The following is a 26,538-nucleotide window of genomic DNA, read 5'->3' on the forward strand; positions in this document are numbered from 1 at the left end:
CTTACAACATGTTTGGATGTTGTATCATTATGCTAAGGCAATCGTTCAGGAGACATCAGGGAGTACCAGTTGAGAGGAATATATGTAACAAGGGCTACTAGAGGGAAAGATATTCCCTCCATAAATGTCAGTGCCTGCGGTGTGAACAGTTTACCAGGGCAGTCGGAGCAACTAGGAAAGGAGTTACCACTGACTGGAGCTATTACAATCTTCTGACTCACCGCCTTGCCGATGTGGGGATACGAGGGACTGTCTTACACTGGCTTGTCTCTTTTCTCCATGGTTGGGGACAGAGGGTGGCGCTTGGGGAGAAATTGTCATCCCGCCACCCTTTGGTGTGCGGGGTTCCACAGGGAGCAATACTCTCTCCTTTATTGTTTAACGTCTATATGCGCCCCCTTGCCCAGTTGGTATGAAGTTTCGGACTTGGGTGTCATCAATATGCAGATGATACCCAGTTGTATCTGATGATGGACAGCCGGCCCGGCTCAGCCCCAGATGTCCTGGAACATGCTTTTGCAGCCATGACTGGTTGGTTGAAGCAGAGTCGGCTGAAACTGAACCCGACGAAGACGGAGATCCTGTACTTGAGCCACGGGGGATTAGGTTCGTGACTCCGGATCCCGGACCTCGATGGGGCACCATTAGTGCCAGTTCCAAGGGTTAAGAGCCTGGGGGTGATCTTGGATGCCTCCCTGAAAATGGAGGCACAGGCCACAGCGGTTGTCAGGTCCTCTTTTTTCCATCTGCAGCAGACCAGGCAACTTGTCCCTTACCTGTCAACCCGTGACTTGACTACAGTGATCCAAGCAACGGTCATCTCTAGGCTAGATTACTGTAACTCGCTGTACGCAGGGCTGCCTTTGAGCCTGACCCAGAGATTACAGCTGGTACAAAATGCAGCAGTGCGTGTTATTACGAGAGTGCCAAAATGGCACATATAACACCATTCTTACGCAAGCTGCATTGGTTGCCAGTGGAGTACTGGATCAGATTCAAGGTTTTGGTATTGACCTATAAGGCCCTGTGCGGACTGGGACCAGCGTATCTACAGGACTGTCTCTCCCCATATATTCCCCAGAGGACACTCCAATCAGGGGACAAACAGCTGTTGGTGGTCCCTGGCCCCAAGGAGGCCCACCTAGCTTCGACTAGAGCCAGGGCCTTTTCGGTCCTGGCTCCCACCTGGTGGAATGCTCTGTCTGCTGAAATCAGGGTCCGGCAGGACTTACTATCTTTTCTCCGGGCCTGCAAGACAGAGTTGTTCCGCCAGGCATATGGCTGAGTCTGGGCCTCCGCCGGCCTGGAAAAAAGGGTTGTATAAAACCCTCCCTGTGAAGGCTGTCCACCATCTTGTTTTAAATGTGTTGTTTTTAATGAATATGAAATTTAACTGTATTAATTGTATTTTAATATGTTGTTATCCGCCCTGAGCCCGCTTACGGGGAGGGCGGAGTACAAATTTGAAATAAATAAAATAAATAAATCAGAATCTAGTGGTTTCGTAGGCTTAGAGTAGGCCCATACATCAACCTCAAACTTTTTGTGCGCATCTACAAGTTCTAGGCCAGGGATCCCCAACGTGTTGCATTGTGCCCAGTGACACCTTTCCTAGTGCCCACCAAGTGTTTTTAGAAAGTAGATAGATCCAGGCAGGGCTTTTGCCAAGCATGGCTTCTGATTGGCCATTGGAGATTTGATTGGCTGTGCAGATTTTTAAAAACATTGTTTTGGCAGAAGATACTTCCACAGAGCAATGCTCTTCACTGTGTGACTGAAGAAAAGCTGTGGCAGCCATTTTGCGGCTGGCCCCTCCTCCTGTAGCAGCCATTTTGTGGCAGCCATTTTGGAGCTGCACCTACCACAATGTGTCAGAATTCCAAATGTGCCTACAGGCTCAAAAAAGGTTGGGGGCACGTGTTCTTGGCCTGTGCTTTTCACCTTTTTTCAGACCTGACATCAACAGCCATTTTTACCTTAAGACCCATTTTTAATTCTTCTGCCATAGGCCAGTCTTTCCCTTCTCTGTTTTTTTCCTTCTCTTTTCACCTCCTCATTTAAAACTTCAAACAAAACTCAAAGAAATTATGGTGGTGCCTCTAGGGCAGCTCACCTTCAGTATGGGTGAAATCCAATTATGAGTCATAACTCTCCTGTTGAAGATCAAGTGACCTACACAAAGCTTTGTGGAGCATGAGGCATTGTAGAATCCAAGCAGTCTTGATGCTCTTTGTAGGAAGGGGAACTTTTTATAACATGTCTCATGAGACGCTTCTGAAAGAACTGTCTGAAGAATGAATGAGATGAAGGATGACTTTGAAGACGGCTGCGGAAACATTACCGAGTTGCTTGTCCAGATATGTATAGAGAGGCCATAAATGCACCTCCCTTTATCTCTATGCTGACAGACACTTTTTAACACTGAAAAAAATGCTTAACAAATATCAGCAAAAAATCCCCCCATCCGAGACAGGCGGACAAAAGATCGGGGTCCTTTTGAGAACCTCGCTGAATGGGGTTTTCGATGGCCTGAGCAGCAGCGAGCGCCAACGAGGTATGACGTGTCGGGTCAGTTTCTGATTATAAAGCCCTCGATGTGTTCTGCTTATTCACATCAGATTTCTCAGGCAACACCCAGAGTGGACGAATAAGAAATGTTTCGGCGCCAAAACTTTCCTGGCAACACCAAGAGTCCCATAGGCAATATAATTTTTAATACACTGTGGCCATTGATCCCCCCCCCTTTTTTTAACTTAGCTTGATTGTTGTGCATGCTCATGATTTGAGTATCGGTTCCATAGGCTCCTCCCATTACTGCTCGTTCAGGTGCATCTCAGGAGGGTGTTCGTTTTTCCTTCTTTTAATATAGACCAGCCACTGCACAAACACTGGCACCCGAGAGCTGCATTTCAAGACCTTAAGGCCAAACTACACAGAAAACCAGAGACCTGTGATCAGATTCCCAGATATGTAATTTAGAAGCCTTCTGCAGCTAAATTGCATTCCCCTAACAAGCTTCTCGGCAGCGATTTCTAGCGAGGAAACCACCGCCTGCATCTAATGAAAAGAGGTTCAAGGCCATGAAAGTTTATGCTGGAATTCATTTGTCTTTAAGGCATCGGAAGACTGTTTTTGCTGCCACAGACTAATCTGGCTACCCGCCTGGAGATTTTTAAGCAGTTTTCATTTGAACACAGTTTGAGAACGAATGGTCGAGGGCAGAGGATTTCTGTATTTTGGGGAGCCGCTCGTGTTTGCCAATAAGCACTCTCAGGACAGGGGCAGAGGTCTGTTGTGCTGTACGCTGTAACCTCTTCTGGCTGCCCAAGTTCTATCATATTTATTTGTTTCATTTAATGCTATGTATGCCTAGAAATGTCCTGATGTGGAGGGCCCAGGCTAGCCTGATCCTGTCAGATCTTGGAAACTATGTACTGTCGACCACGATTAGTGCTTGGAAGGAAAACCACCAAGGAAGTCCAGGGTCACTATTCAGAGGCAGTCCATGGCAAACCCCCTCTGAACATCTCTTGCCTTGAAAACTCTACAGGGTCACCATAAATCGGATGCCACTTGACAACACTTTACATACACACAGGCCCCAAAGACATCTCCCAAGCTGGCTTGCAAAAATTAAAAACAAAACAAATATGAAACAAAACAGCAGGATACGTTGTGCTATAAATTGAGCTGTTACTGTATAAAATAATAGTTTGGATCAAGCAATGCATTCGCAGAAATGAAAATGTAGTACAGCAGGTGCAGCAACACATGAGCATTAATATAGTTTTTAACAAAGCAACATTGTATAAATGAAGTAAGGGAATGTACAACTCACGATTCTCGGGATTTCATTGAATTTGGTTTTGAAAATGTATCAGAACAAATAGCTTGTGTTGTCTCCTGCGCACATGGAAAACTAAGCGGGCACACAGTTGCTTTCGCTTAGCAGAAGCAGAAAGCAAGAGGTAGTTTTAGTGCTTCCACTTTTGCAAGGACTGTTGTGCAAGTGGAAACTTTCCATGGGATCCAACCCTGTTGATAATAATAACGATAATAATTTGAGCAATTAAGCAATAAAAAAACACAACCGTTTTTTTTAAAGAAAATATGATCAAAGAGATAAAAATCAGAGTCAGGCATAACAGTCTACAATAATAAAACTCAACAAACTAGACTCCCTCTTAACTGCTGTGGAAAAGGCCGTGACTGAAAAGGTTTTGTCTCTGATAGCAGCAAACATCACGTTTGAAGGTGATCTTAATTGGTTAGTAGGCTGTCCGTAAGATACCTGGTCCCAGGCTATGTAGAGATTTACTGGTCTGAACTAGTACCTTGAAGTGCCTGGGATCAAATGGGTAGCTGGTGCAATTGTTCGAGCTCTGGTGAGATACCCTCTCTATAATCTATACCCACAATGTGGCTGCTGCCTTTTCAATCAACTGTAGTTTCTGAACAGCCTTCAAAGGCAGCCCCACATAGAGCAAAGTGTAGTAGTCAACCCCAGTCAGGTGTGATCTTAGCATGGATACCTATAGGCTAGATAACCCGGCTGGTAAGTAACCTGAGATCTGAGATTGCCAGGCCGCTGAAGCCTACACGAGAAAACAAACAACAGGCTTGCACAATGCAGATCGGATATATGGACAATGAGAGAGAGAGAGCCTTGCCTAAGGCTGCTTGAGACCAGAACCTGAATGACAGGCCAGTCTTAGCTCAACTTTATGTTGAGTTCTATGAGTGGAAAAATTAGGCTCGATCCCAATCAGACTGTGGGAATTAAGCCTCCCCACCACCACTTTTTTCCTTTTCCCAACCTGAAATAGCCCCAGGGAGCTGCTGTTTACCCTATTTGATTATTTCAGGTCAGGAAGGCAGCACAGTGGAAAACTTAAAACTTCCTCCCTTCGTGGTCCTGATCAGAACTGAGTCGCTATGCACCTAAATTTCCAAGGGAAAACATGGTGGGAACTCCTGCGTATGAAGCTACCTTATACCACGCTGGACCACTGGCTCATCTACCTGAGGATTATCTGCACTGGCAGGCAGCAGCCATTCCTCACTACAAAAGTCTTTTCTGACACCTGCTATCTGAGGATCTGTCAGATAGAGATACCTGAGAACGTCTTCCTCCAAAGCAGGTTCTCTAACACTGAGCCATAGCCCTGTTTCATTGAGTCCATATAAGCACTGGGCTAGAATGAGTTCCTGGTGAAGACGGTTGACTATTTCTTCCTGGAAAAAAGACAAGTTTAAAAGTGGCCGGTCTTTTTACAACATTCCTTGTACCAATAAAAGGGCATCCTCTCAAAACACTTTTTTTTTTAATATCCAGGTATGGGATGAATTGCCTCATTCAGTTTGAAGACTTTGCCAATGCCAACGCGTTCCGACTTCTCAACAAATACCGGAACCGATACTGCACATTCAACGACGACATTCAGGGTAAGAGATGTCGACATTGGCTAGAAAATCCCTTATGCTTTTTTGGGAGAAGTTCCTGCAGTTCTCTCCATCTCTGATCAGGAAGTATTGGAAGTAACAGCAAGAGATGGCAGGTACCAAAATATCAGATGGTTTGCACAAAGTTCATCTGCATTGACTCTGTCAGTCACACTGTGTGTTCTTGTGAGCCACTGTTGAGATTATAGTAAGTTAGCGGAGGGATGCGCAGCACTGCCACCTGAACTACATTTGGACACGACAACAAACTCCATTTAAGCTGATAGGAGCACAGACATAGCTTATGGTCACACATGTCTCTCTCCTCCATTCTTACATGGTACACAGTTAAGGATTCCTGATATGAAACAAACTCCAGTCCTCAGTGATGTATGTATCCAGGTGCCTGGCTAAATTGGAGTGTTACTCCCATAAAAGCTAAGATTTAGTGTTGGTTGATTTGATTACTTACTTCATTCACCCTTCTTGCTGAAACTCAAGGCAGAGAACAAAATATAGAAAACAATTCAATCAGACAGTGCAGGATATCCAATATATAATGCAATGAGACTAGGATCACAGAACTGGAAAGCAATGCAAACCAACAAACCAAACAGCTTTCTGAGATGTGACATCCGTGGTTTAACCCAGATATAGAACTCCAGATTTTTTTGGCGGGGGTGGGGGGGGAGTGAACAAGCTCCAGTTCAGCCAGGTGTCTGCATATGTACATCAAACGAAATTGGAGTTTGTTTCCAGCTAGGAATCCTTACTTGCATTTTAGGGAGGATGGGATGCAAGGAGAGGAGGCATGTGCTAAACATGGTAACGAGCTGCGTTCGTGCCCATCTCATCATAATTGGATCCCAAGGACCCGTTCTGCTCACGGAAGCACTGTCCCCCCGGCAGGCAGAGCCTTCCTCTGCTGTGAGAGACTGAAAAGAGCATTTTGCACCAGGGAAGTATCACTGCTAGCAAAACTCATCTGTGAGATCCAACCTGTCGTTTCTTGGGATTTGATGTGCTACGTTAGCTCATCCCGGCCCTAATTATTTTTTTATAAAGCTTATGTAAGATGTTGATTTCGGCGCCAATTACTGCACACCTAGAAGGAAGAAGATGAGCTTTCTCCTTGGCCCCAAGTGTGGTGCTGATCTCCAGTGATAAGGTCATGCAGAACTACCATAGTCTCCTCTTTCTGTAAGGTGTGTTCAGCTCTTCGTGACCCATTGCTGGTCTGTCCTTTCTAGGGACCAATGAAGAAGTTCTCGGACAAATTTCACACCAGGTGCTAAAAACTTATCCCCTGCTGTTGGCAGAAATGCAGTTTTAAAGGCACTTCTGTCAGAGTTTTTAATCTTAAACCACTGACAACTGATTTACATTCCAATGTTGACCTTCCTTGTATCAGCCTTGTGAACAGCCGCTTTTGCAAGTGCATTTTTAGCCGCCTGGCCAGCCTGTTCTTACGCATTCCTTTGAGAACGGTTCCCACACAGACCTTCTAGCATTTCTTCCTTGTACTGAAGTGTGGTAGGAATGGAGATATCTCCTGTTCTGAATGAGATTGTGCTGCCACTAAAGGAGCAGGTTTATAGTTTGGAGGTGTGGCTGGACCTGTTCTCCTATTGTATAAACAGGTGGCAGTAGCGGCATGGGGCACCTTTCGACAGCTCCGGCTGGAGCATTTCCTGTGTGGGAAAAATCTTGCCACTGTGGTGCATGCCGTAGTAACATCTAGATTAGATTACTGCAATGCACTCTACTTGGGTCTGCCCTTGAAGACTGTCCAGAAGCTACAATTGGTACAGAATGCTGCGGCCAGAAGGTCATAGGAACCACATCACTCCAGCCTTGTTCCATCTACACCGGCTCCCAAATTGCTTCCAGGCCCAATTCAGGGTCCTAGTATTGACCTTTAAAGCCCTATATGGGACCAGCATACCTTAAGGAACGCTTTCTCCCATATAAACCTACTAGTCCACTCCAATCATCTTAGGAGGCCTTGCTTCAGGTGCCCCTACCATGTGAGGCCCAGGAAAGGGCCTCCTCAGTCATAGTGCCAAAACTTCAGAACTGCTTCTCCTGGGAGATTCATCTGTCTCCCTCTGTCATTGTCTTCTCTCAGCAGATAAAGTCTTGTTTGTTTCATTTGATGTGCCCTTATTGGCCTCCTCACTGGCTGTATATGTGTTTATCTGTTTGTATGTCTGTAATGTCCTTGCTGTATTTATATACACATTTTAAATGTTATTTTAATATTTTAATGTCTTTGAAATGGCCTGTTTCAAAGAACAGCCAACCCAGTCGCCCTGGAGGGCCAACAGACAGTTCATAGAGGCTCAGGCCCTCCCCCGTGACTGCCTCTCAGCACTAGGAGGTTTGGTGGCTGAGGCTCCTTTTAGCCATTTTGGCTTGTAGCCATTGGTGGAGCTCTCCTTCTCCATGAATCCATCGAATACCCTTTTAAAGCCACCTATGCCAGTGTAGTACAGTGGTTAGTGTTGAACAAGGATCTGGGAAATGTGGTGCTGGAGGAGTTTTATGGACGCCATGGATGGCCAAAAAGACAACTAAGTAGGTACTAGATCAAATCAAGCCTGAATCCTCCCTAGAAGCTAAAATGGCAAAACTGAGGCTGTCGTACTTTGGTCACATCATGAGAAGACAAGATTCTTTGGAAAAGCCAATAATGCTAAGAAAAGTGGAAGGCAGTAGGAAAAGAGGAAGATTTAATATGGGATGGCTTGACAATAAAAGAAGCCACGTCCTCCAGTTTGCAAGATCTGAGCAAGTCTGTTAATGATAGGATGTTTTGGATGTCTTTCTTTCATAGGGTCACCATAGGTCGGAGGCAACTTGATGTCACATAACACACACAGGATCTGGGAGACTCAGGTTCAAATCCCTGCTCTGCCAATGGAAGCTTGCTGAGTGACCAGGGGCCACCTAACCTACCTCACAGGGTTGTTTCAGTGTAGAAAAGCAGATGTTAGGCATGGTGGTAGGGCACATTCTCTGAAGCAGGGAAGTTTGCCAATTACAGTGCATGTGTGATTTTGGCCTTTCTCCTCTGGTTTCCAACGGATCCTAAAGATGGAAGGTAATCCATTGGAATTACATGTGAATCACAAAGCAACACAATTAGGGCCAGGCAGTCAGCCAGCCTAGCCGTCCTTCATTAATTAAGAAAATCTTTGAAACTTTCAGATCTGCAGAAAAGAGAAAGCCCAGTTTACAAAAAGATCTCTTTAGCAAGCTGCCGTCATGGTTTGTTTATTTCTGTTTTACGAGTGTCCCTGTGGGATTAAACAAACATTGATTAGCTAGCAGTTTGCGGAATGCAGCTGTGGGCTGTTGCTTGCTTTGAGATCGGCAAACTGTAATTCCCACAATAAATATCGTTCCAGGGCCAAGGCCCCATTACTTTTGGTGCATTTTGAGTAATTGGAGGCTGGGAGAACAATTTGCAAGAGACAAAGAAGGATTAGAAACACATTTGATAGGAGAAAACACATTCCAGGATCTCGTCATTGAACAAAAGTCTTGCACCCTTTCCATCCTATCCGTAACCAGGGTTTAGGATTATGAGTAACGGCACGCCCAGTCTCACAGGGCTATGCGCTTCTTAAAACCACAGCATAGAGCGGGCTGGGTCACAGCATCCACTGTTCTCCCCGCTCCTCCACTTCTTCAGTCTTTAAGGGGATGAGCATTTCTTTTTAAAGTTTCTTTGGCAGGGTTTCTCCCAATACAGATGCAAGTCAGTGATTTGAGATAGAGGGTTAATCTGTAGCTCCACCTAGAGGAGTATTAGAACATTTTAAAAGTATTTCTTTTAAGAATTCCCGTTTTTATTTTTACGTTTGGAATTTGTTTTTAATAGTTTACAGAATTTTCTGAATGATTTTCAAAATGTCAGCATAAACTTTACTGGGTTATTATTTACTTAAGCCCATTTTTCTCCTAAACTGAACAGGTTACAGGCAGTCTTGTAGCCAGAGAGGAGTCGAGTTTTCAGTTCTTATCTTTTAAAAAACAAAAGCATATTTTAGGCCATTTTAGCTATAGGGATGGAAAGGAAGACTTGCAGACCGTATTCTAGCCAATTGGTCACTAAGGGCCGAGCTAGACATGACCTCAGATCTGGGAATGAATTTCCTACGGGGAGGGTTTGAAAATGGAACTAGAGGCCACTGGGGAACCTGGTTCGAATTGGAGCCTGAGGAAGGGGGATTTACCCTTTCCCTTACACAATTTCCCTGACCTCAGTCTCGTCTTTCTGCCTCCCTGCAGAGCTGGGCTTTTGCTCTGCAAGGGAAACCATACGGGGACATGCGCATTTCCCCACAACAGCTCCAGGGGACCAGATCAAGTCAAGAACATAGCTCACCCACCCCCCAGAATTATTTCACCAGGTTAGCTACACTCACAGATCCCAGCCGCTGATTCTTTCATTAATGAAAACCCATAGGAATTTCATTCCCAGAATAAATGCCCCTAAAAGTAAACTTCTTCCAGTATTCTGGCAAATGAATTTAATTTAACCTATTTTTACTGAAGTATTTCCTCCCATCTTTTCATAAGAATTGTCCAAGATGGCTTCCAGAGGGAGAAATATACTACCAATATCTAAACCAATAAGAGCTCATTAAAATTGCTCTGGAAGCCACACATTATTATGCAATAGATCCAAAATCTTGCAGTGGACTGTATAGACATCCCTCTACCCTTCTAAACGTCCATTCAAATTGGACTATCTGAACTTGTTGATGGATGGAGAGACAGGAAGAAGCCATCCATTGCCCTCTTCAACGGAAGTTCAGTGACCGGACCCCATTTGTATGCATTTGCACTTATTTATTTTTATCTCCCTTTTCTCAAAGGTACTCATTGTGGCTTAGAACATCTTTTTCCCCTCCTTCCATTTTCTCACAACAATGACCCTGTGAGGTAGGCCGTGCTGAGAGTTTGTGACAGGCCCAAGGTCAACCAGCGAGGTTCCATGGTAGAAGTGGGGATTCAAACCCAAGTCTTCCTGGATCCTAATTCACTACGCCACACCAGCTCTCTCTTGTTTGTGAACCTGGATGGAAACAGACCTGGGCAGAGACTACTGGATACCCATCTATCGGGGAGGCTCTAGTTTGGGTTCTATGATTTGAGATGGGGATTGGACTGGATGGCCTTCAAGGACTTTTCCAACGCTATGGTCCTTTGACAGACAGCCATTACAACATCAGGCAGGTGTATGTAGGAAAAGGTGGGCCTTCAGTTGCCCTGGACCCATAATGCAAGAGTACTGTGACATCTATAGATTTTTTTTTCCTGTAAACCATCTTGGGCCTCTAGGGAGGTGATGAATTATAAATGTTATATATAAATAATTATTCTGGCAATTATTTGAACGCTTGCTTTGTATTACCTAATGAGTTTTAACTTTTGAGAGTTTTTAGTTTACTTGAATTTACAGTCATGCTTTCAAAGATTTTTTTTCCTGTTGCCTTGCCCTGTTTACTCCTAGTTCTCTCCCCTACATGCACCCACATTGTGTTTATGGGGCTGGGGTCTGTGTGACCCAAAAGTGATGGTCCGATCCACGCATTACAGGGTACACAGTATGGGTCTGGGGTCCCCACCCTGTGTAACAATTAGATGTTGGTTGTGGGTTTTCTTCCATTCCTGTGCATGGGATGCCCAGTTTGTGTCGGGACTGTGGCAGGCATAGAAAAAAGGCATTAGACTTCTCCCACCGTACCATTTTCCCATCCTGAAACAGTTCTTGGGGGTGTTATTTGACCCACTGGTGTAGGCAGAAGCCCCTTCTCCATGTGTACCAGTGGCCCCAATCTGAACTGCGCCCCATGCACATAGGAATTGGGGAGAAGCTACCATTCACTTCTGACTGTTACACACAGTGGAGACCCGAGACTCGGTAATGTGTGAACTGGCCTTTCACTTTTAACAATGGCTAAGCAGACATCGCAGGCTGCTGCCTAGCAAAACCAAACTGCGATGAATCATCTGGGTTCTTTTTCTCCAGGATCTGGTAAACAAAGCTTTATCTCATCCTCCGTATTCTTGTCTAACCCCTTCTTGGGGAAGAACAATATTTTAAATCATCGCATTTCTGCTCTAACTTTCTCAAAGGCGTGCAGGGCAGTTTTTTGTGAAACCTGTCTCATATTTATCCCCCACAGGAACTGCTTCTGTCGCAGTCGCGGGCATCTTTGCAGCCTTGGGGATCACAAAGAACAAGCTGTCAGACCATAAATTTGTTTTCCAAGGAGCTGGAGAGGTAGGGTTCATGCCCCGTCAGTGGGAAGTGTAAGCAAAGATCTGGTGTTTAGCACATCAAGCAGAAAGTTAAATGCAGGTGTTGTAAGTCTTGGTGGGGGACGGGCCAAGCTCTGAACCTGATGTTATTCCAGCTAGCCTTGCCAAGAGTGAGAGAGAGAGAGAGAGAGAGAGAGAGATGCAAACATGAGAGTAAATAATCTGCCCACTTCACTTTTGTACAGAACTGAAAGCAACAGATGACTCCCCAGCCTCTGCCTTCTGATCATCAGGCCATTGAATTAAATGGTGCCGCAGTCCTACGTGGAAACAAAAATGACCTTGGAGCCCACTGAATTCCGGATTGGCCCCTCTCCTCCTCCAAAGAGATTAGATCCGGTGAATCTGTTCCGGTACTGGGGGCACTTTCCTCTGGCGGAAGGAGCCTTCCACTGACACAAGACAAGGAAGGCTCTTTCCGCCAGAGGAAAGTTTCTCTAGTAGCAGAACAAATCTGTTGGTTCTGACTTACAGATTTTAGAGATGTAGTGATGGTAGAACTCTGGAAGACATCAGTGGCTCCAAGCGGAATGGCAACTGGATAGGAGCGTTTGCAGTTCTCTTATTGCTCCGTCTGTCAATCTATCTTGGACTCTCGAGGTCTCCCAGAGATAAATGCCCTTCCACAGCCCTGCTTCCTGTTGCTGTCAACAGAGATTACACCTAGGACTTTTTGCATGCAGAGTACCATAGAATCATAGAGTTGGAAGAGGCCTCCAGGGTCATCTAGTCCAACCTCCTGCACAATGCAGGGAATTCACAACTACCTTCTCTCCCCCCACCCCCTGCTCCATGCCCAGAAGATGACAAAACACCTACAGGTTCCCTGGCCAAACTGACCTGGGAAAAATTGCTACCTGACCCCAAGGTGGTGGTCGGTCTTACCCTGGGCATGTAAGAAGGGGCCATGAGAGCTAAGCACTGATGTAACCCTTCCTGCCCTCCCTCTCATGATCTGCTTAGAATCAGCATCGCTGTTAGATGGCCATCTAGCCTCTGCTTAAAAACCTCCAAAGAAGGAGAGCCCTGTCCAAGTATGCCTTATCCCAGAATTGTAGTCTTCTTCCCTTTTTTAAACTTCCCCTCCGATGCATTCTGGAAGGGCTGCTGTTCAGCTGTCTAGGAGAGCAGCCCGCTTGGTTGCCTCTTGGTTTCATTATGTCCTCCATTGGGATGAACTATTCTCTGGTTGTGTTTTCAAGGCTGCTATGGGCATAGCCCACCTGATCGTTATGGCCCTGGAAAAGGAAGGCGTTTCAAGGGAAGAGGCTATCCAAAAAATCTGGATGGTGGACTCCAAGGGACTGATTGTCAAGGTACCTCTGCATATGTGGGACTTGGTTATCGTTCAGTGCTTTGTCTGTAGAAACTCCTGCAGTTGCCACTATAGCAAAAGCCAGTTCCCTGGTACAATGAGACAGAATTGGATTAAACTGTTGACATTACAGTAGACTGCGTCTACAGTAGATATTTTAGTTCCTGAACTCACTCGTGCCCATTCCCTCTTTATGCACACTGATTAAATGTTCAAATGGGTCATATGCAGAGGGCATTTGGTATGGGGCGGGGGGGAGAAGTTGACAAGTGAAGTGCCAGTGAGGCTTAGCAACTGGCCCCTTCCCTCCTTACCTGCCTGCACTTTGCATTTATTGCAGGGCAGGAGTCACTTGAATCATGAGAAGGAGATGTTTGCCCATCACCACCCCAACGTGAGGACCCTTGAAGAAGTGGTGCAGAGAGTCAAACCTACAGCAATTATCGGTAACTTTCCTTGCTTCCCTTCACTTTTCATCCTTAGGCCTTCCTGTGATCCTTTGCAACACTTTAAGAGGGGCTGTGGCTCAGAGGCAGAGTTTCTGGTCTGCATGCAGAAGGTCATAGGTTCAATTCCCAGTGTCTGCTGTTAAAAGGATCAGTGGAAAGCAATATGAAATACATGAATCTGAGATTCTGGAGAGCCGACAGATAGTTTGAAGTGGGAAGCCAAGTTAATCTGGAGTAGTAGAACAAAACTTGAGTCCAGTAGCTCCTTAAAAAACAACAAATCTTTGCAGGGTACAAGCTTTTGTGAGTCAAAACTCACTTTTTCAGATACCAAATCTGACAAACTGAGCTTTAACTCACAAATGCTTATACACTGGAAAACTCTGATGGTCTTTAAGGTGCTAGGGAACTCAAATTTTGTTTTGCCAGTCAGAGTAGGTCATTCTGATCTGGATAGACCAAAAGCCGGACTCAGTATACCCCCGTATCTTCATCCTCAATTCCTGACGATGGTAAATTTCTAATTCACTTTTCTGGAGAGAATAGCTCATAGTACACATTTCTTATTCAGTCTGAGATGTGGCTGAACCATCCAATCACTACCACTAAGGGGCAGCAGACATGAGGAGGGAGAGACGGCGTGCATAGTGGTTAGAGTGGAGGGCTGGGACCTGGGACAGTCGCACTCGAATCTCTGCTCCGCCTCTGGAAGATCGCCAGGGGACCTTGGATCCATCAGAATGTCTCAGCCTCACAGGGTTGGGGTTGGGAGGATAAGGTGGAGGAGGGGAGGAGGATATGAGAAGCCACTTGGGGTCTCAGGGGGGGGAAGGAGAATATACATTAAAACTTTATCAAATAATGTCAGTCCCAGTCAGCTCTGCAAAGAGGATGTGGGCAGTACAGAAATGTTATGTCTGCATGTGGCTTTTCTTTTTCACAGTGTGGTTTAAGCAGCCAGGGAGGAAAGGATCAGTATTGATCAGGAAAATAGCAATGCATAAAGTATATATTGAGGGATCGAAAAGGGATCCCCAACATCACTTAGGCAAGATAAAGAGGCCAAGGTCAGATGGGGAAGAAAGTTCCCGATAATTTTTGGATCACGTCGTTTCAGAACGGAGATTGATCAAGGTCAGGAGCAAGTTGCTCTTCCCAGATATTTGGACGGCTGTTATCTATTTATCTGTTCCTTCGTCGGATGTTGTTCTTCTTCAGAGCAACACTTTGGTCTCACAGACCTGGGAGGCGGATTAGGTTGCTCAAAGCCGTTGTAGCAACTGTGCTCTGGCAACGCGGAGATGGACTCTGACTGCTTTGTCTGTTTTGAACTGGGGCAGGCGTTGCTGCCATTGCGGGAGCTTTCACCGACCAGATTTTGAAGGACATGGCAACGTTCAATGAAAGGCCAATCATTTTCGCCCTGAGTAACCCCACCAGCAAATCAGAGTGCACGGCAGAGCAGTGCTACCGTTTGACAGAGGTAAGGGGGTCCTCGTTGCTGATAACCAATATGTCTCTTTCTGGTTCTGCTGCTACCGTGAGGATGAATTTAGGTGGGTAGCCATATTGGTCTGCAGTAGAACAGCAGGATTTGAATCCAGCAGCACCTTAGAGGCCAACAAGATGTTCAGAGTATAAGCTTTTGAGAGTCAGAGCTTGCTTCTTCAGATACAGACCCTGAGGTTGTTTCACACTCAGGCACGTATCCCTCAATTTCTCATCCCTTGGCTCTAATTTCCTGTCTTAATAGATAACTCTTCTGCCATCAATATTCATGGCACAGACCTGGCAGAAAGACAGGTCCCAGCCCCCAGGAGCTTACAGTATAAATTTGGAAAGTCTATACAGAGAGGCAACAGACTGCAGAAGCAAAGGAAGGAATCGACATGAGCATGACAAAGTTAGTTGAGCAGCCATTTCATTAGGCAGATTTACTGTTTATTTAGTATGTTATTACCCACCCTTCTTACAAGAAGTTCGGGGTGGCCTCCCCTTCATTTTATCCTCACAACAACAACCCTGTGAGGTAGATTAGGCTGAGAGAGTGTGACCGACCCAGCAAGCTTCCATAGCAGAGTTAGAGTGTGACTACAAGTGACTTTCTTCACGAGGAGAACACTAGATTTTCCTCACAAGGTTACCTGGGAAGTGAAGTCCAAGTGGTCCTTCCCCTCTCTGTTAGAATCGCTGCCTGAAGAGCCACAAGAGGGCTTCGTTTGGGGGCGGGCAGCTGCTACTTTCTCCAAGGGCGTCCTGCGGGTTGCCTGCTCCCGGGGAGCTGCTCTGGAAGCGGCAGCGTCGATGAAGCTTCAGCTTTATCAAGAGCGTAGTCATAGTCATACCGACTTAAATGGGAATAGTTTTTAATTGAGTACATTTAGGGCTCCCTGTAGATAACCTCCAAACTATCCAATGTAAACTGCTTCATTCTGAATCAGATGACCAGGTTGGAAGGTGGTCAGCACATCACTGATTTTAGTATTTAGGAAGTTATTGTGTGTATATGACTCACAAAAATATAATTTATTAATTATACTTATACCCTGCCTTTCCCCCCAGTGGGGACATCAGAGCCAGTTTGGTGTAGTGATTAAGAGCAGCAGGACTCTAATCTGGAGAGCCAGGTTTGATTCCCCACTCCTCCGCTTGAAGCCAGCTAGGTGACCTTGGGTCAGTCACAGCTCTCTCATAGCTCTCTCAGCCTCACCTACCTCACAGGATGTCTGTTTGCAGGGATAATAGTGACATTGATTTTGTAAATTGTTCTTAGTGTGGTGTTAAGTGGTCCTCAAGAGCAGTATTTGTTGTTGTTATTCCTCCATTTCTTCCTTACAGCAACCCTGTGAGGTAGGTTAGGCTGAGAGTTTGTGACTGGCCCTAGGTCACTCAGCAAGTTTTCATGGCAGAGCAGGGAATCAAACTCCTCCTCTGACACTCTAGTCACTACATCACACTGGTTTTCTAATAATCAGAATTAAAGCCCTCTGTCTCCCTCTCTCTCTCTCTCTCTCTCTCTCTCTCTCTCTCTCCCTCCCTCCCCCCCAATGCATTCAAGTGCATATTGTTTCTGTACAGTTGAGGGTGGGTGTGCTCTTATGCAAGCTAAATCTTTCTTGTTCTGTTGACAGGGTCGTGGTATATTTGCAAGTGGGAGTCCATTTCCAAAAGTGACCTTGCCAAGTGGACAGACCTTCTTCCCTGGACAAGGAAACAATGCCTACGTGTTTCCTGGTGTTGCTCTGGGAGTCATCGCCTGCGGGGTCCGGCACATCTCTGACGACATCTTTCTCATCACAGCACAGGTTTGGGACTTTATATTCAAGTGCAGTTTTTAATATATGGTGAATGGATGTTGTAAACAACTGTGCCAATGGTCCCTTGATGCTCCTAGGAATCTTTCCCAGAATGCCTAAGTTGTGCTTTTCCGCCTTCTCTCCCTTTCAATCTGATCTCAAAACCTTCTCTGAAACAAGAAAGAGTTCAGGTTCAACTCTTTCAAAGCTTTAACTCTCGAAAGCTTACACCTTAAAAATCTTGTTTGACTCAAATCCTGTTGTTTTACTGCAGGCCAACATGGCTATGTACCCAAAACGAAGCATTCAGCTTAAATTCTTAAGAGTCTTTTTGCGTGCTACCAAAAGGCAGTCCCAAGTTTATCACTGATTCTACACACATTAGAAATCGACAGCCAATCAGAGTTCTCTGTTGCATTCACACTTCGTGTGTTAATGTGAATATTTAAAACTTCTTAGAAAGATGCCTAAAATGTACGCCTGTGAAGTAGGCCCCAGTTATGGATGCGAGTCCTTATTTGTGAAGAGGGAGTAAAGATGTGTAAAAACATTAGCAAGAAACAAAAGTGCAGTGGTTAAGCAGTGACAGTACTAAAGAGCTTGAATGTGGAAGGTTTTTCTGAGTTATCCTATAGAAGCCCGTATTGGGTAGGGCCCAATACATTGTCTTCCCAAAAATAACCTTGATACTGTTGATCACCCAAAAGGAACCTCTGTTCTTTCCCCATCTCTAGTCAATTGCGGAAAATGTCACCAAAGAGAATCTTGCCGAAGGAAGATTGTATCCCCCGCTGAGCACCATCCGAGATGTCTCCTTCAAAATTGCTGTTAAAGTAAGAATCCGTGGCCTTGGTAGCAGTTCTTGACTTGTGTGTTAAACTCCCCCCCTTGAAAAGCAACTGGTTATTGTTGCCCCTGCTCTCTAAAAATGACATAAAGTACCAAGTTAAGAGTGACCTGTCATAAAAGGCACAATCCATTCTGCAAGGAGCAGAACTGCGGATGCAATAGGAGATCAGCACGTGGCTCAAAGGAGTTCACAAAGCACATGTGCCCAGCTGCAGGCCAGCTGGGATGAGTGGGAAGAAGGCTTCACGGAAACTCACGTTGAACTCTCTCTCTCAACACCCCCCCAAAAGGATTAATTGGACCCATATTTTTGTTGCTCTGTGAACCTTTTGAGCCATCCACTGGAACTCAGGCACTGAGCTATGCTTGAAACAAACAGGTGTGAAATATAATATGAAGAACAATGATGCAGCAAAAAGCCCCTGACTTCTACCATACGTGCAAATGTACATACGCATTTTGCTTGCAAAAAGCATGGCACTGAATTCCCACCCTCTTCTACCCCTGACTGCTAGGAATTCTGTGGATAGCAAAGTGGGGTTTGGAGCCTTGGCCTCCCACGTCTAAACTTGGTTACTGGCAAGCTTCGTCAAGCCCAATTCGTTTTGAGCTTGAATTATCTTACATTCTTGATCTAGATGATGTCATTTAAGAATATGATGAGACGAATACTCTTACAAGCTAACCCATCTACCATCAGGAGGGGTCCTAGCTCAGTGGCAGAGCGTCTGTTTTGCATGCAGAAGGCCCCAGGTTCGATCCCCGGCATCTCCAGTTAAAAAGATCAGGTGGTAGGTGATGTGCATGAGATCCTGAGCAGCTACTGCCAGTCTGTGTAAGACAATACTGAATATGATAGACCAGTGGTCAGTACAAGGCAGTATCATGTGTTCAACACAGCCTGGAGGTTTACTTAAACCCCTTGCAAGGGCCTGTTTTCACCAAAGTGCACTAGGTAGTGGCAAGAAAAATAGCTGCTGTAGCTTTGATTAGGTCCTGGAATGCTACAGAAACAGGTTTCCCAAGCAACAGGATACTTGGGAAACTATGTTTCCCCCAAGGGGACTAGGCACAGAGTGGCTGCAGTGATAGAGGGGTCTGGTGGTGGAGCCTAGGCTACAGCAAACCAAACTTCAGAGAAGTTTGGGTTCAGCTCGTAATTAGCCCAGACATTCCGAACTAGGCAAGTTCATGCTCCAAACTCCCCAGTTCCCAACTTACATCAAATTATGAGTCCAAACCCAATGCTGTAGCCACTGTCTTCTCTTCTGTTTCTTGTTTCAGATTGTTGACTATGCCTATAAACACAACTTGGCCTCCTGGTATCCAGAACCAGAAGATAAAGAAGCCTTTGTCAGAGCCCTCATTTACAGCCCCGACTACGACTCCTTTGCTATCGATAATTACAGGTGGCCCCAAGAAGCCATGCAGACTCAAAACATTTAACGTTCTTTCCCCCTCCACTTTGTCTTAAAGAAACTCTCACCTTTCCGATGCTCACATTTTTACCAGCGTGGATATAAACAAATCTTCTAGCTTATAGATATAAATGGAGGGGTGAGCAAGCACTTTTCTTTTGTTCGCGCAGCTGCCTTTTTATATATCTGAGCCGGAAAACCGCACAAAGTCAACAGGGACGTTTGCGTTCCATGGGAGTGGAAGAACAGACCTGGGTGGGATCTCGTTTTCAGTTTAAGCACTCCCAGCAGGAGTTCTTCCCAAGAAAATCCATCCAAAGAAGTTGCTCTGTACCCTTTCCAAGCTTGTCCCCGCTCTCCAAAGATACCACAGGCTGCTGAGGCCCAGCACCCCCCAGGAATACCTGGAGCTGGGAAACCTCACAACCCATCAGCTATGTATCAACACATGCGTCCATCTGTATGGGCTACTGTACTCTAAGCTAGGGAATGAGGCATGTAGCTCCTTACTTGGAATTTTGCAATTGTTCCCACCTGTCATAGCAACTTTGATGCATATTGCTTGACAGATAACCTGTGCAATATCCTGGCCCTGGGTATGTCTAGGGTTTGCCAGGACTTGGGAAGGGGTACCACTGCACCCAACTGTGCTATGTTCTATAGCAGAGTTTCAAATAGGTCTCTTACCCACCCTAGAACTCCAGCTGTCCATACCTCAGTTATTGAAAACGTTCTAAATTATTGGTATTCACTGTGCTTAGTTTATAGTTCCAGTTTATCATAAATTTAGGGAGCTCTACCAAACACATAGCAGTGTTGCCTGCTAGCCATTTATCAAAGCCTTCAAAGTTCTCGAAAATCTTTTTATGTAGCTCCAGGCATCCATGCCGTACATTAGTCTGTGGCTAGCAGTTTCGATGTATGGAAATAGCACTCCTGTTTATATGAAGCACTCTTCATTCAGATGTTTTTAGATGTCCTTTAGGCCATCTGAATAAGTTTGGTTTTCACTCTGTTCTGGTGTTTAAAAAATACAGGTAGCATTTATAATGAAACATTTGGTGGGATTCAGTGAGCCATCAGTGAAACTTGCCGATGGTCATGGAGCCTTCCCGTCTTCCCCTAGCCTCTCCAGTTACTCCCAGCCCTGGGACAGTTGATTCCCAGGATCAGGGGACCCGCATGAACCATGGCCAGTGCCTTGGATCAGAGAACTGCAGGGAAGAGGGAGAAGTCACTCATTCTTCATCTTCCATTGGCAGTGATGAATTGCTGGAAGAAGAACGGGACGGTTTCACCACCTCCACTACAAATCCCAGTTCCACCTGGATATTGGTCCGTGCAGGTTCTGCGACTCCAGGAATCAACTTCCACGAAATCAACTGGGGGATGGAGAACATGGGAAAGCTCCATTAATGGATTGCTGGAACCAACCCATTAATCGCCATTTCAAGACAGGGAAGAGCTAACCCCCTGTAACTGTCATTATAAATGGATTAATTACTAGTAGTATCTGTGGAAGCTCAGGAGAAAAACTTTATTTTTTACCCAGAGCTCTAAAGGGGCTTGTTTTTGGTGTGTTGTGTGGGTTTGCCAGTGTGTGTTCTCACGCTGCAGTGTGAGTACAAGGGAAGGCAGCCCATGGCAAAAATGACAAAGTTTGGCATATTAAGAGCCACTGGAACAAAAATCACAGTTTACATTTCCCCCCCCCTCCTCCGCTGTGCCCACAAGATAGATTGTTGCCTTGGTTAACATGCAGAATTCTTAAAGTGGTTGGATTTTTAAAAATTAATTGGTTGGGGTTTTTTTGTGTAGAGCAAAGGATTTTCCCCCCTTCAAACTACCCATATGTATTTGCTTTTGTAAAGGTAATATTGTAATGTTTTCAGTACCTTTGCCCTTCAGATATATGTGATTTTTCTAGCCTTGATGATTTGATTGCTAGCCTGAGGCAGGGATCTAATTGCGCTGTTCTATAAATTATATTTCAAGTCCCATTCATCTATCAGGTTTCGCTGAGACAAGGACCAGGTGACAGTAATTGATTTCTGAAAATGTATGCACCAAGTTACTCCGTCTTTAAAAGTTGACACCTCACTCATGAATTTTCAGCAACAAAACGGCTTCTAAAGTACAGCTGTGAAAGCAGGGTCAGCTGTACAGTTAATGCAGTGTAGAGTAGAAAAAAATATTTTTACCATTGGAGTGTGCCATTTTGACTTTCTGCCTCAGGCACCAAAGTGTCTTGGGCCTTCTCTTTCAAAAATACCTTCCTAATTAACATTTGCAGAAGTACTGGTTTTGATTTGCCAATTAAAAAACATACAGCAGCGATCCCCAGACTGGTGCTTTAGGCCCGTGGTGCTCACCATTACATTTCTTGGTACCCACTGGCTTTGCTTCCCCAAAGCATAGAACCCATTCGGGCTCTCCACCACTTTATTGGAATAGGAAGTACTTCAGAAGAGCTATCTGGCTTTATATGTGTGATCATTTCTGACTATTTTGGCACAGTTTTATAGTAGCGGAAGCAAAAGGGAATACCACAGCAGTCGTTTCTCTGTATCTGCCAGCAAGCTATTAATAATTATAAATAAAAGATTAATAATTAGTTCCAACAAAAATCTGGACCGAACATTTCGATCTCCTGTCTTTAGCGATGAAGACATGCCAACGAGGTCTGTAGGGAGCGGAATAGATGCTTGGGATATTAACTACTACCTGTGCAGAGCTGGTTTTTAGATGGGGTATGCAGTTCGGGAAAGATGCGCACAGCTTCCTTTTTGCACGCACGATTCTCCCCATTGACTCAAAGGACGTGCCACATTTCTGCTGCTACATAAGTAGGAAAAGCACTGAAGTTCATAAAAGTTTGGACTGCGGACTTACAAAAGGAAGAGCATTCACCTGCCCCTTCGCTCATTTGAAATTTGTTTTTAATAAAAGAAATAGGGGGAGAAATGGCAACAAATAATCTTGTTGAGTTGAAGCTGACAAGCGATTCCTCACTAAATTGTTTCTTGCCAGAATAAAGGCTGATGTTCCTGAGTGGTAGAGCACTTAGCGATTGTGTATCTCAGTTCTTAAGAAAATCAGTAATTTCCGACAAAAGCCTGCCTGTGAACAAACAATCCTTTTGTTGATTCCAATTGACTTCAAGCAGATTTGGGGGGGTTTTTTTGTTTTTTGCTTCCCAGCATGCGTAAGTTAATTTGTAAACACCGAGAGTCTTGCCTGAATTCAGATTATAAGAATAATGCTACAGCATTTTTGACACTTAATACAACAAAGCAACAGCTATTCCCAGCAGTTTGTGACAAATCATACATGATGGAGTTCGCAGTCAGGACTCTCAGCAGGCTAGTACCATTTCTTGGGGTATTTGGAAAAGATAATGCAGTCCATCTAAAATCATTTTGTTTCTCTGAATAGTATTGATTCAACCATGACTTTGCAATGGTTGTTATATTTTTTATTAGCTGTAAGCATAAAAGCTATTTTGCCTCACAAAAGTCAGCCTCAGTCGCCAGTCGTATGTGTCGGCATATGAATATCATAACCACAGAGATGGGGTTCATCACGTGAATTTTCTTGCCTGATTAGCAACCCATTGAAAAGGAAAGGGGCACATGCATTTTACAGCTGTTACAGTACTGATGTTCCAAACTTGAGTAATTCCAGAAAGCTCTACCCAGAAGCCTCTCAATAGGTGCAGTTGCCATTTTGTGTGGTAGAAAAGAGCAAGAGTCCAGTGGCACTTATAAGACTTAGGGTATGGTAGGGTATGAGCTTTCGTGAGTCACACGTCACTTCTTCAGATACATTTTGTGTGGACAGTATTACTAAACATGAGCCCATTCTCTCAAGTTAATCTGGTCTTCTCGTCATATGAACCAAAGCAGGGAAATATGCATCCAGTTCACTCAAAATGGTGGCAGCACATATTGATAGGATCTCACATAGCCTGAACTACTACACACATGGTTGGCTCACCAAAATTGTCTGAAAAGACTGGTTTCGGTAGTCTCACAGAACAGGGATCGAACCATAGCAAGACTGTTTCCATAAAGCTATGCGTGAGAAAGAAACATGAACTGTTATGTATTTTGCTTCCAAGTGGAGTTTATTCTCCTTTGGTGCTCAAGCATGACTCGGCTGCAGTCATACTGTTACAGTGATTTGTTTAAAAAAATTTACCTCAGTGGACAGATTTATAAGCCAGAAACCTAAACCACACTGTTGGCAGTTTTTAAAAATTGCTTTGTTCTTGTGCCTTTATCAGTAGCCAGACATGCAGAAATTAAATAATTGAAGCTTTCCACAATATTTTATCTCCGTGCCAGGAAAAGCTTTTCTTATTGAGAGCCAGTAAAGAAACTGGCAACCTCTAAAAAATCATTCTCTGAAATAGAATAAAAAATAGAGGGAAAGCTCCACCTTGTGGAACTACAATATATCTCTAGCTGGTTTCATAATGCAGTCGCATGTCTGCTTCAACTGATCAGTGTCTGCCCCTCTCCTGAGGTACCAGATTGTTGCGTTCAATGCAGCGTATTTTTTCACATAAAGAGATTGGAAAGCGTGTGTTTGTGTTTTCCCCCTCTGTAGCTGTCCTCCCCATCATACACAGACACACATTCAGTTGATCTAAATAGCAGCAGAATAAGGTTGCCAGCCAGGCTATTCACTCTGGCGGAGGCAAAAATGGGGGGAACACAGCAATGCTGTATCATCATTTCCAGTTGTACCCAGAAGTGACATCATGCCGCTTGAGGGAATCCCCCAATTTCTGTGGTAAAAACCATAGAGATTTAGGGAATTCCTACAACACTGTAGGAACTGCATCTGACGAAGAGAGCTGTGGCTCTCAAAAGCTTATGCTACAGTAAAGTTGGTTAGTCTTAAAGGTGCTACTGGACTCTTTGCTATTTTGCTACTGCAGACTAACACGGCCAACTCTGGATCAACAACATTGTGAGGTTGTTTTCCCAGCCATTTTGGCTCCTGCTGGAGTCAAGAGGGACAACAGAAGCTCAGCACCAGGGGCAGGCGATTGCCATGTCATAAGCATACAAGCATAAGCAAGCAGCAGTGTGAGGATTGCCCTTACACTCACTTCCCTATGCAGCGTCTTCAGCCCAAGCATGCATTCAGCACCCCCTGACAAGCCAGAAGAACATACAGAAACCTGTGGGTGTCTGCTCTTGAGAAAATTTATAGAATTAATCCCTGTCTTAGTCCATGCCTTACCCCTGGGCCTTGGTCAAGAACCACATTTTTGAAATTGAAAATTGGCAACTTAAATGGCATCCTGCAGGTGTGCAACAGATTAGTTTTAATACATAGGCCCCAATACAATTGTCAGTACCTTTTAGCTGACAACTAAGGGAATAGGCAGAGTTTGGAAAACGCGTTCGCTCATTTTGCTGCAATCTCCCAATTTTCTTAGTGTGCATTCCAAGAAGCTGATATGAGGCAGCCTTATAGGGGTGTCACAGCAATCTTGGTTTCCCAGTTGCCTGCCAATGGCAGGCGATCTCTTGAGGGTTTGCCCTGCTGCCTGCCAATTGCTGGCAATCAGTGGGAGGGGACAAACCTCCAGGGGATTGCCCTCAGGGAGCGGTGATGTCACTTCCTGAAGTGACATCGCGCTGGCCACAGGCATGCTTCCTCAATTCGCTGGGGCCAATTTTGGGCCCAAACAGGCCAAAATTAGCCCCGCACAAAGCACGGGAGCATGCCCATTGCCAGCTTGATGACTTGGAAGTGATGTCATTGCGCCTCTCCAGAAGCATGCACAAGCATGCACGCAAGGAAGAGGTAAGTCCTGGGTCTCCCCCACTTCTGCCAGGAGGGTATATGGACCTAGGAACCTTAAGGCAACCACTAAGCAACTTGAAGGCCCTTTTAAGGATTGAAGCCATGGAGTTTCCCAAATAACATCCTTTCAAACTACATCCCAGCGCCATGTGATCCAAGAAGCTGTTTCTGGACAGAGATGAATCAGTCTGTATTTTTACTTAGCGGTCTGATGGATGGTGTTTGTCCCACTGTTTGTTAAGCTGCATTAAACTATTTAGGAGAACAATGTTTTATGAACCACCTCTGACTACAATGAATGTGCTGGCTGTTTTCTTATAGCCAGGGGGGAAACGCACAATGTCCATGACGGGAAATGGTGTGGTTTTGTAACATGATAGCACTGTGTACTTACTATGTCTTTCTAGGCTGTTGTGTGTGTGTGTGTGTAAATAAGTCTATTAAAAATCTGATTATAAAAATGCAGTTATTTATTTAGACATTGATACCCTGCTTTCCTCCAAAGGGGCTTACAACAGCATTCGGCCCTCCTTCAGTTCACAACAACCCAGAGAGGTAAGTTAGGCTGAGAGCAAATAGTTGGCCCAAGGTCACCTAGAAAGCTTCCATGACGGGGGGGGGGGGGATTCGAACCCAGGTCTTCCAGATGCTCTTCTGACAGTAACCATGACACCCACGCTATCATACCCACTTTCAAGCATCCTGTTCATGCCAGCCATCTTCCCATCGGCTTTCACTTCCTTCTCACCTACCCAACAACAAACTCCACAGGCGTACACAAATTCAATCCAGACATTTTATCCTGAACAGTATTTTCACTGTTTCCCAAATGTCCCATTATCCCAGTCTGTGGCACCACATCTATATTCCAACTATCAGTTCTGCTTCAGGCAATGCCTATAGATAGCCCTGAAGAAAAGCATCCTCAGATGTGCCCCGTTAGAAATAGTTACATTTCATTTGGTTAGCAGAGTTACCCGGTCAGAAGCATTTCTTCCCATGTGCAACAATTAATCTTTAGGCAACTAAATTTAGTAAAGAGAGAGCTTGTATTTATTGAGGTGGACTCCATTCATAGCCACTTTTCTTGTAGAAGAAAGAGCCCTAGACTAAAGCATTACTTTCCCTATACCACGGCTGATTAGTTAAACATCGTGGCTGCAAGTGGATATGTGGATGAGGCCTTCATGGTAGGAGTCCTGAAAAGGCACATCCTTCCCCTTGGAAGGCCATGAGAAAAGAGAGAGAATCTCTCTCAATGGAGACAGGAAGAGAGAAGAAATCAGGAGGTGTTCCCTCCTTAAACAAAGAGAAGCAACTTGCTAATAAGGAAAATAACACGTACACACAGAGAGACATACTGCGCCCACCCAGTGTCCAAGGCATGCTGAGTCACCTATAGGGTTGCCAGGTCCCTATATTTTCACAGCGGGAGGGGAGGACCTGGCACTTGCCTCGTGCTGGCAGCATGTTTCTTTGCACATGCACAAAGTGCACGTGCAATCCAACAGCTGCACGATTACATCATAGGAGCGCTCTCATGCCCCGTGCAGGGCCGGTTTGGCCCGTTTGGGGCCCAAATAGGCCCCAAACAAAGCACAGGAGTGCTT

At 45.0% G+C, this 26,538-nt stretch overlaps 1 protein-coding gene across 1 annotated transcript in view; it reads left to right on the plus strand.

The window, feature by feature from the left end:
* The window catches only part of ME3 (malic enzyme 3), a 128,478-nt gene extending 103,127 nt beyond the window's left edge, over positions 1-25,351 (plus strand). Inside the window, exons 8-15 of the mRNA XM_054973609.1 lie at positions 5,336-5,445; positions 11,643-11,740; positions 12,981-13,094; positions 13,434-13,539; positions 14,883-15,025; positions 16,674-16,847; positions 17,573-17,671; positions 18,972-25,351. Of these exons, the coding sequence (XP_054829584.1) occupies positions 5,336-5,445; positions 11,643-11,740; positions 12,981-13,094; positions 13,434-13,539; positions 14,883-15,025; positions 16,674-16,847; positions 17,573-17,671; positions 18,972-19,133 (1,006 nt within the window). The 3' untranslated portion in view covers positions 19,134-25,351. The remainder of the gene's footprint in view (positions 1-5,335; positions 5,446-11,642; positions 11,741-12,980; positions 13,095-13,433; positions 13,540-14,882; positions 15,026-16,673; positions 16,848-17,572; positions 17,672-18,971) is intronic.
* The last annotated feature ends 1,187 nt before the right edge of the window (positions 25,352-26,538 follow it).

The sequence above is a fragment of the Eublepharis macularius genome, chromosome 3 (assembly GCF_028583425.1).
Source record: "Eublepharis macularius isolate TG4126 chromosome 3, MPM_Emac_v1.0, whole genome shotgun sequence".
Taxonomy (NCBI): Eukaryota; Metazoa; Chordata; class Lepidosauria; order Squamata; family Eublepharidae; genus Eublepharis; species Eublepharis macularius.